General features: G+C 47.6%; 1 protein-coding gene across 2 annotated transcripts in view; it reads right to left on the reverse strand.

Annotated features, from left to right (window-relative positions):
* The window catches only part of CACNG3 (calcium voltage-gated channel auxiliary subunit gamma 3), a 66,809-nt gene extending 63,884 nt beyond the window's left edge, over positions 1-2,925 (reverse strand). The window contains exon 1 of one of the 2 annotated variants that reach the window (XM_081170933.1): positions 1,184-2,925. In XM_081170933.1, the coding sequence (XP_081027059.1) occupies positions 1,184-1,394 (211 nt within the window). In that variant the 5' untranslated portion in view covers positions 1,395-2,925. The remainder of the gene's footprint in view (positions 1-1,183) is intronic. The other variant, XM_081170932.1, reaches the window with a different exon arrangement.
* Positions 2,926-10,813: the final 7,888 nt, after the last annotated feature.

Consider the following 10,813-nt stretch of genomic DNA (forward strand, 5'->3'; position numbering starts at 1 on the left):
ACTTAGTCTTGCTTGTGGGGAATGGTGGTGGTGGGGAATATAATGTACCTCCTGGGATTATTTACGTATGTGGCTTAAATCACTTTCTCTCATAACATACAGATAACTAATTTAACAACAGGAGAAACTGAGTGTGAGGGAGACCAAGGAAGGAAGGAAGGAAGGAAGGAAGGAAGGAAGGAAGGAAGGAAGGAAGGAAGGAAGGAAGGTGTAAAGTGTTCTTGTCATATTGTAGAAGTCCCTTTGTAGCCCCCCAGATTCACACCATGATCTTAATGAAGGTGACATTCAATAACACAAAGGGAGAAACCCAGAATCCAAGTGCTCCTTCGGATGCTGGTCTTTGTCATTGCCTAATAACACTCCTTCAATGCCCACACCATCTCCACAGCCAAGGAGGGTTAACTAAAACACCACAACACTAAAAACAAAGCAAAAAAACCTCAACTTGCTCAATGGTCATTTGGTTCATGATCAGTTTCCCAAGGAACCTTTTGTTAAATGCACACACACACCTCTGCAACAAGTGAGCCCTGGTCAGAGAAAACAGTCACCCCAGCCTACCCTGCGGCACAAATTCTAGTCCCATCTTTGCAGGAGTCAATGCATGCATGAAAATATATTCTTCCTACTCTCTCAACCCTTTCTACTCTCTCAACGGGCAGGGCTTGGCTTTGCCATTACCTGACCATCTAATGCTTGCCTGTCTTCCTGGCATAGATTGCAACATATAGACATGTAATAATGGAACAGGACACCGCAAGAGCATCACAAGAGCCCTGCATCTGGATCCACCTATCCTAATATCTTGTTCTCACACAGTAGTCAACCAAATGTCCCAGTCTGAAGCCCACAAGTGTGCAACAGCCCTTTCCCACCTCGGTGTTGTGTCCTGAGACCCACACGGCAATGTTTAGCCAAAAAGAAGTCAGAGCAGAGTCCAAAGCTAGAAGCAGACCCAGGCAAAGGCTTGAGACTCTAAGGGCCCAAAGGGAAGTTTCTAGGGCTGTGGGTTCTCTCTGCATCTCTCAGGCAAAGCCAAACTTTCCCCATGGAAGCAACACCACTTCCCCTGACTGTGCTACAACATTAGTCCCAGCAGTCCTCCCTTCACCCCATCCCAGCTCACTTCCAAAAGACGAGGAGAGCCCAGAGCTGGCAACAAAGAGTTGGGTTTCAATACCTTCCAAGCAGCAGGTCCTCCACAAGCCCGAGTGGGTCATGACTTCTTCGTTTTTCCTGCTGGTGTCATTGTCGTTTGTGGACTTAGTCCTGCACACCCCCCTGGAATACAGCCAATAGTCTGTGCCCACCGCGATGGTCATGAGGCTGAACGCTGCAAAGGCTCCCAGGGTGGTGATCAGCATCTGGATACCTCTGTCACACATCCTCATAATGATGCATGGTATCGTGGGCAGCCAACCGGAGGGGAAGGCAAGGCAGAGGGAGAAAGAAGGCAAAGGTGTCGCTCACACTCCCCTGGAGCTAGGGGGCCGGAGGCATGCAAGGGAAGGGCTGCCCCTTCTCTACACGAACCGGGCTCTCCACACCAGAGGAGGGGGACCCCGCGGGCTCCTCAGGTGCTGGTCTTCTGCGTTTCGAGGGATCTCCTCCCTGCCCCTCTTGGATGGAGCATGAGGCTGAGATCCAGCCAGGCGCCTGCTGCTCATCCCCGATCCAGACCCCGCACGCCGGGCTCAGAGGCGTGCGGCTTGTCCTTCGTTCAGCCTGGGAGAGCCAGACGCCTGTCACAAGAGCAAAAAAATAAATAAAAAATTCCAAAGAGCTCGGGATCAACACGGTGTGTGTCTGCGTGTGTGTGCTAGAGAGAGGAAGAGGTGGGAGAGAGGATGCGGGTGGAATAGACAGAAATAGGTGCTTTAAAAGCAGCTGGGTGGAAATATCCCCCACGACTGGCGATGGAGAGAAGAGGAGATCGCCCCAAGCCCCCTCCCCGTCTCTGAAGCGACAAGCAAAGGCGGCGGCGGCGGCGAAAACTGCCAGAGGTGCGGAGCCCGCGACTGGAAAGGGAAGTCACTACCGGGTCCCCTGTGGTGCTGAGCAGGCCCGCCCCCAGCTCGGCGCTGGAGGGATGGATTCCCCCCAGCCAAGCAGCGGGGTGGGTGGGCTCCTTGGGCTGGAGAGGGCCGCTCCCTTCCTGCTGCTGCTGCCGCCGCCCGCTCGGGCGCCGCGGTGCTGAAGCGGACAGCTCCCTGCGCGCCTGCCCGTGCCCTGGAGTGTGGTGGTGCTGAAGTGGACAGCTCCCGCGATTCTAGACTCCGGCTCCCTGTGATGTAAGGAGGCGCCTCCCACTCGCCTCCGGCGCTCTCCAGGAGGGATTCTGCTGGAACTTTTTGGTGAAGGAGGTGGTGGAGGAGGAGGAGGATGGCTGCTCCCATCAGCAGGCGAGGCGCTTCCCTGCTGCTCCTGCTGCTGCTGCTACTGCTGCCGCCGCCGCCGCCTGCAGCTGAGCTTTGACACTCGGACTGGTGAGCAGCTGCTTGTCCCAGCTGCCCATGTCCCTCCCAAAATACTGGAAGCGAGTGATGCAGAGATCGCACAGCTGCCTGGAAGGATGAACCGAGCCGAGGAGAAGGTACAAAAGTGGCTGATTACATGCGAGTTCGAGGCGGGGAGGTTGGCTTTCCAGGGAACTCAATTCCCTCCCCCCCTCACGCACACAAGCAAGGCACCCGAGGTATGCACACGCAGGCATGTGCACACTCACAAACACACACTTCTCTCCTATAACACCCACAAAAAACTTTCCCACAGGTTTATCAAGATGCTGTGGGGAAGGACTATAGCTCAGGGATAGAACAACCACTTTGCATACAATAGTTTCTAGGTTCAACAACCAGCATCTTCAGGTAGGGCTGGGATAGACCCCTAGCTAAAATGCTGCAGAGCTGCTGCCCATCAGTGCAGGCAATATAGAGCTAGATAGACCAATGGGCTGACGTTGTATGAGGCAGCTCCCTATGTTCCTTCCTATGTTTCCTAGCTCAGTGGAAACGCATCTGCTTTGCATGCAGAAGGTCCCAGGTTCAAAACCCTGCATCTCCTGGTAAGACTAGAGGAGAACATGGTCTGGAGCCTCAGACAACTGATGCCTGTCAGTGTAGAAAATACTTACTGGTTTCATCTGGTATAAGGAAGCTTCCTGTGTTCCTGTACTATCATGTGAGCACCATCTCACTACTTTTGACTAAAGGAAAATCAAAGTGCTAGTTTACTAGCAAAGTTGCTTGGAGCCCTTTGTTTCCCTGTGAGATCTTAAAGACCAACGATCGTATTATGGCACAAGCTTTTGTGAACTAGAGTCCAACTTCATTAAATGTGTGAAAGGTACTCCTAAATAGGCATATACTGTAGATAGATAAATATAGAGTTTCCCCCACAGAGGGGAATGGATGGATCGAAGTGATGTCACAGGAAAATGAAATGCATATTCATTTATTGCACTTACACCCCACATTTTTCTACAAGGAACTCACAAAGTGGCCTACACGGTTCTCCTCCTCCGACCCAAAGTCACCTAGTGAGCTTCATGGCCGAGTGGAGATTTGAACCCTGGTCTCCCAGGTCCTGGTCTGACATTCTAACCACCACACCACATCGACTCTCCAGACAGCCCGTAAGGATTCAAAATAGTTAAGGTGACCATATACAAGGTTGGAGATGCCTGTTCTCCCCCAAACTGAGGTAATTATAGGTAAGTATAAGGTGACAGAATTTGATGGCTAGTTATGCTGGAGCACCAGATCTGTGGCACTACCATAGAGGTTGACATGGCTTCACAGTCTGCTAACTTTTTCATGGCTAGCTTGGGACTACCATTTGCTTTCTCAGTTCCTGTCCCCCATCCTTATCATTTGGACTGTTATCATATGCTGTTCCACCAGAACTTCCACCTCACCATCCACCTGAGCCTAGACCCATCCAGGTGGCAGCCTCACTTTCTGAACATGACTGTGCAATGACATAAAAATAGATATATAAGCTCAACTTTATATCAGAACCCTACTAAGGACATGTATCTACATGCATCTAGCTCCCATCCAGAACATGCTACAAAATCCATTGTCTGCAACAAAGCCCTAAAGTACAACTGCATCTGCTCTGACTCATCAAAGAGAGGCTCACAGCTTAAGGATTTGCATCAGTCATTTCTTAGGCTACAATCTCCACCCATTGATGTGAAAAAGCAGTTTAGTAAGAGCAGGCAGGTGCCTAGGAATAATCCACTGTAGCACAGACCCATAATGGAAAATGGCAGAACACCTCTCTGTCACCCACCGGCTTTGTTGAAACCACTCCAGTGAAAAGTTACATGCCACCCCAGTCTCTGAGTGGCAAGAGACTCCAGCGGTTCCAGTGCTTACCCAAATTTGGGTTCCTTGGAATGAAGGTCAGTAGAGACTGTGCTGTCCTTAGGATATATTGTTTTATTTACACATATATACACAACCTGATCATAAGATGGAGGGGCTCACAACACGAACACCCTGAAAAGATAATGCTTCTACATTATTTGCAGCTTTAGATCCAGCACAGAGCAAGCATGTCTGTGTCTCCCGCTTCCAGCCTGCTATCAAGCTCAGTTCACATAGACCTTGCAGGCTATTGTTCTCCTACATAGCAGCTAGGAGAGGTGGTGTGGAGGAAAGACCCATCCATTAGCTTGGAAGGCACAGTCACTTGCAACCTAGCTCATTATTTTGGGATGCTGATGAGGACATTTAAGTGGCTGGCTAAGGTCATTGTCTTACAATGAAACTTGTCTGACCAGTCCAGCTATCACCTACATTAGTGTCTAACCCTCACTGGGTATAGGACCCCAAGAACTGGAAGGGACTTAGGGCATCATTCAGACTGACCCCCCCCCCCCGAGCTCATAATGTCATAATCAAGGATCCACAGCCCATCTAGGATAATGATTCTTCCCTTTCATAAGCCTTTGGGGAAGGTAAGCCTCTGATTTATTACAGATGTCTCCCCCACCTCTAACTTAAACTAGCTACTCACCAGCAATAACAGGCCACATAACAGACACACAAAGACAGGAACCAGGCCCTGCAATGGACCCAGATTCCAGCTCTGTCCACATATCTACTCTGGCAACACTGTTATAGAACCTAGCAATGTCACCCACAACATCAGAGTGTTCATTCACCTGCTCATCTTCCAAAATATATGGTAGATTATATGCAATATAATCTGCCAGCAAAGCAGATTACACAAGACCAACAAGTCAGGCTTTCTGCAAAACAATAAGTGGGCACAAATCACATCAGAAAGGCAATATTCAGAAACCAGTGGGAAAATATTTCAATCTCGCAGAACAGTCCAATTCGTCTCTTAAAAGAGCCACGTTAGATCAAAGGGAAACTCCAGTGTGAAAGGACTGATTTGCAGTTTAACAGGAAATTCAATTCTGTCACTTGTGGCTTGAATGGAGATTTTCAGTTTTTATTCCACTGTTCATGACATTTAGTTTAGCCATGCTAGAATGTTTATGTCATCACCACCAGCATTTTGTTTATGGTCACTGTGACTATTTTGCTTGGATATAATTGTCATTGTCTTTTCTTTAGGCATTATGTTGCCCTCTGACCTCACTTCTCAACATTCTCCCCCTGCCTTAATGTATATCTATGTCTTCCAATTTAGGATTACACTGAATGATGAACATAAGAACATCTAGTCCAGCATCTTCGTCTCACAGTGGCCAACCAGGTACCCCAATGGGAAGCATGTAAGCAAGACATCTTTGGCTGAGGCTCTTAGTCTTCATAATGCAAAGGCTCAGTTGCTCACCTTCACCCCTTCTTATCCTGCTCTCTCCCAGGTATCCCCTCTCTCAGGTGTTTGTTACCCTTCTAGCTCCCACACTGTCTTCAAGATAGGTTATTGCATTGCTCTTGCTTACTAACAGCTGCATTGCTCTTGCTTACTAACAGCTGAAAAAACACCATAAAACACAGCCGAATTCACAGGTGCCCTGAACGGGGCATTTTGTGGCACTTGCCCTCTTTAATGGATGGTATCTCTCCAGCTGAGTTTCCTTCTGGATGTGCTCCTATGGTCGTTAGATTTCTTAAGCTTCCTTTTGCTGGTGTTTGGATTGGATTATGACTCACGTAACCTTTCAAAATGCATCTCTGCCAAAACCGCTCTAGAATTAAAGGGTTATTTTAAACCTGCATGTATGTGATATGAAAGCAAATTATTTACTTGGGCATGGTATGCATTGTGGAAATTACAGATAGGCATGGATGCAGAATGGTTTCTGCTTTGACAGCAAAGCAGAAACCAGACTTTCCTTGTTTGGCTTCGTGACACCCTTGTGAGTTAAAGGGCACCATCATTCCCATTTCACAGCAAGGACAGTGAAGCCGAGAAACAGCCTTGATAAAGGCCACCAAAAAGCCTCTGGCTGTATTGGGATTAACACAGTGATTCATTTCTCTGTGGGCCTCAGGCCAGCCCTGGAAGTCTGGCTCTCCAGATGAGATCAGGGCTATGGGTGACTGTATCCAACTCTAGACTTGGAGAGCATGTTCTCCAACAAAGAGTTGGCATCAGAACTTGCCCTGCTGGATCATACCAAAGGCTCATCTATCCAGCACCCTGTTCTCACAGTGGTCAACCAGATACCTCTGGGAAGCCTGCAAGCCAAACCTGGAATATCAGGACCTGAACATGGAATAGAAGGATCTGGGTACAACTGTTATCTTCCCTACTTGCTATCTCCCCAGCAACTGGTACTCAGAGGTACACCACCTCCAACAATGGAGGTGGTACATGGGCATCATGGCTGGTAGCCCTATCTTCTATGAATTTTCCAAACTCTCTTTTACAGCCACCTGAATTGGTAGCCATTACTACATATTCTGTGAGTTAATTCCATAGTTTAATTACGTGCTGTGTGAAAGAGCACTTTCTGTCGTCTGCCCTGAATAATGGGACGTTAATGGGTGTGGGTGTGAGAGAGAGGAAGTGTGAGAACTTCTCCCTTTCCACTTTCCACACACTGTGTATTATTATCCTACATCCAGAACCCTTTTCAGACCCAAGACCCACTTTTAACCCAAAAATGCATTTGAGGATCCACTTCTTAATCTTTCACCATATATTTGTATGGCAGTAGTGCTACTGTTGAGACCAACCTTTGATCAGACCATGACCCACTAGTGGGTCCTAACCCATCAGTTGAAGACCACTGTCTTGGACACATGGCTGTTGTCCCCCCCCCACCTTTTATCCAAATTTAAAAGCCTGAATTGTTGTAATCTTTCCTCATAGGGGAGCTGCTCCAGCCCCTTGATGATTTTCGTGGCTACCTTCCTGTGTCTACAATATCCCTCTTGAGGTGCATCAACTAGAACTCCACAGTCACACCACATATAAAAAGGCATTATGATGTTGGCAGTATTATTTTCGATCTATTTCCTAATGTTGCCTAATATGGAATCCACCTTTTTTTCACAGCTGCTGCAAACTGAAATGACTGTTTCATTGAGCCACATCCATCATGGCCCCTGGTCAGTCTCTGCCAGTTCAGACCTCATTAGTGCATATATGAACTTAGGGAATATATCTAAATATATATCCTGAATGTGCATCAATGCCAGATTAATTTGTGCAGTGAAATACTTCTGCAAGAAAGGAATTGCCGTCAGTGTTTGTTCAAGCACTCACATGAGGAAAACTTTGTCTTGAGGGAGCAACGCAGGCTATGCATACTTCCATATCTTATGACCACAGAGGAAAAGGAGAGGTGCCTGTGAAAAAGCCTGATCAACCCAGTTGCAAGCAAGGACTTAAAGTACTTTGGGAAACAAAGGGTTGGAGCTGACAGGCAGTAGCTCCATATGGCTCACCTGTTCCACAACCTCCAGTGTACACCCCTTTCATTTTCTGTATCAGAACAGGGCTCTGAGTCCCAGGTAGGTCCTACTAGATGAGGGTCCAGCCTGAGCCATCAGGGTTCCTGGTTCGAGCAACAATTCCTGATACTGGTTGAGATTAATCAGTGGAGATGAGGAAGAGTCACTCTGCACATGTTCATTCCTTACTTCACATTTTCCAGGAGGAGTTCTTGACCCTGAAAAGCAATTCTAGGAGCTTGAGCCCCAGTAAGCCCCAGCTCAAATATATTAAGACATTAATTTCTATTTGCAGCTGTGTATTTAATTTAAAAATAATAATCACAATACTGCAATATCAACAAAAGCATTTAAAACGTGCCTACATGCCTGCCAGTACTCATAAGCCCCTTTGCAAGAACATTGTGGGTGTACTTGATTTGTATGGAGGTTAAGTTTTGTTGTTTAATATTGACCTGCAATAGTCAATCAAGCCAGAAATGTGTGATTCAGCCAGGAGAAATCTGTTTGCCTTGCCAAAACTTGGTTTTCCTCAGAAAAATCCTCAGCTGCTTCACCGCAGCTGAAGCTTCTGATTTTCAGTTTAGGAAGTTGAAGAATACAACTAGGAAGTTGAAAAGTGCTACAAAATGTTTATATTTATATACCTCTTTGCATCCCACCATTCTGAACCAACTTCTCATCACCTGTGCAATTTGTCCCAGACCCCAACATATCCTTGCTTGCTTGACCTTCAGAATTCCCAAATCGTCTCACCTAGGACTGTGATTGCTCTGAGATTGCCCTGCTGCTCCAGAGGGCAGGACCAAAACCAATGGACCCAAATTACAAAAAAAAAAATAAAAAAAATATTCTGACTAACACTATTAGGAAGAACTTTCTGATGGGAATAGCTATTCAGTAGTGGAATAGCTTACCATGGAATGTGGTCGACTCTCTTTCATTCATGGTTTTGCAACAGAGGTTGGATGGGCATCTGTCAGGGATTCTTTAGCTGTGATTCACACATTGCAGGGGGGTTGTAATAGATGACCCTTGGGGCTACTTTCCAACTCTACAATTCTATGCTTCTACGAAAGTAGAGGTTGGCAATGCCAGAGGCGTGAAGGAACAACACCTGTGGCTTTTAGCTTTGCACAGAGGACTTTGCTCTAGCCATGAAGAAGACAAGCTGCCTATCCCCACATGTCCCCATACAGGCAAACAAGAGGCACTGTCACATATCCAGGACACTTTCCAGTCAGGCAAAATAGCTCAAGAGGAGCATGGAGAAATGTGAGGGTCACCACGGAAGAGGTGAAAGTGGCATTTATTTTCCCAACCATCCTTAGATGCTTTAAAGGCTCAGATGTCCTATGTGGGGGAAAGTGGCTCTCATTGCCAGCTTGGGCTGATGAATTGTAGCAGCAGCCCCTCCTGCCTGGGCAGAGATAGCCTGGCTGTGTCCCTTAGTGGCCTAGCTATGCTTCTGCAATGCATTGTATGTGAGGTTTCTTTGAAGATGGCTTGGGAACTTCTCCTGGTGGAAACTTTGTTGTTGTTGTTTAGTCGTTTAGTCATTTTGTTGTGTCTGACTCTTTGTGACCTCATGGACCAGAGCACGCCAGGCACTCCTGTCTTCCACTGCCTCCTGCAGCTTGGTCAGACTCATGCTGGTAGCTTCGAGAACACTGTCTAACCATCTCGTCCTCTGTCGTCCCCTTCTCCTTGTGCCCTCCATCTTTCCCAATATCAGGGTCTTTTCCAGGGAGTCTTCTCTTCTCATGAGGTAGCCAAAGTATTGGAGCCTCAGCTTCAGGATCTGTCCTTCCAGTGAGCACCCAGGGCTGATTTCCTTCAGAATGGATAAGTTTGATCTTCTTGCAGTCCATGAGACTCTCAAGAGTCTCCTCCAGCCCCATAATTCAAAAGCATCAATTCTTCGGCGATCAGCCTTCTTTATGGTCCAGCTCTCACTTCCATACATTACTACTGCAAACTAAGGTTGCAGAACTGCTGACCAGAAGAGGTTGGATGGACCATCTCTCACCACTTTTGGAAAAGCTCTGCAGTGTCTCTGGGCAGAATGTGAAGTGCTATAAAGCCCTGTACTTCTTGGGATCTGAAGGCCTGGCTCTTCCTCTGTAAACCTGCTTTGCCATTGAGATTTCCTTCTGAGCTCAGAATGCTTTTGCTGAGCAAGGTGAGGAAGGGGGCAAGATGGGAATGCTCCCAAAGTTGCCCACCTGGTACCTACCTCGCCCCCCCTGTGCACATTGCTCGGTGGCAATGACTCCCCAAATTCACCCATATGGCTTCCTAGCCAAACTGAGATTTGAACCCATATCATTCTGATCCCCCAGCCTAGCCCTGTGAGTTAAGTCCCAGTTGCCTCTGCTGAAGGAACAGACTTGCTGCAGTCTCAGCCAGTCCCGTTCTTTAATTGATTTGCTATACATTCTCTCAGGCCTAATGAAGAGAATTGTAATGCAAATGAGATGAATGAAAGGCAGCCTGAGGAGAAGGTTTGGGAAGGTCATTCTGTTGCCTCTCCTGGTCACTCTTCCCAAACATGAAGGAGGCGGCCACATCTTCTCTCTGATGAGCAAGACCAAAGTGACAGGGAAGGCTGAGCAATCATTCTGTTGGATGCTTCCCATCTCAGCCCTGCCTGGCCGATGGCACAGAGCCGCTCACTGCCCGTGTCGTGCCCACGCAAGCAGATATACCTTAGGAAGCGGAGGAAGCCGGCTTCAGGCTTCCTTTGCTGCACCCTCGAAAAAGAGCTGAGTCATTTGTCACGATGGTTTTGTCATCAGTTGCCATAATTAAGGGAAGTGTCACAAAAGCCAAACGTGTCACTAGAGGAAGCTGCAGCAAACGAAATGAAGGAAAATTACTTCCCCTCCCCCATTCTTAAGGGCTGGAAATGGCTTTCAGGG

The sequence above is a fragment of the Podarcis bocagei genome, assembly GCF_964188305.1.
Source record: "Podarcis bocagei genome assembly, chromosome: 14".
Lineage (NCBI taxonomy): Eukaryota > Metazoa > Chordata > Lepidosauria > Squamata > Lacertidae > Podarcis > Podarcis bocagei.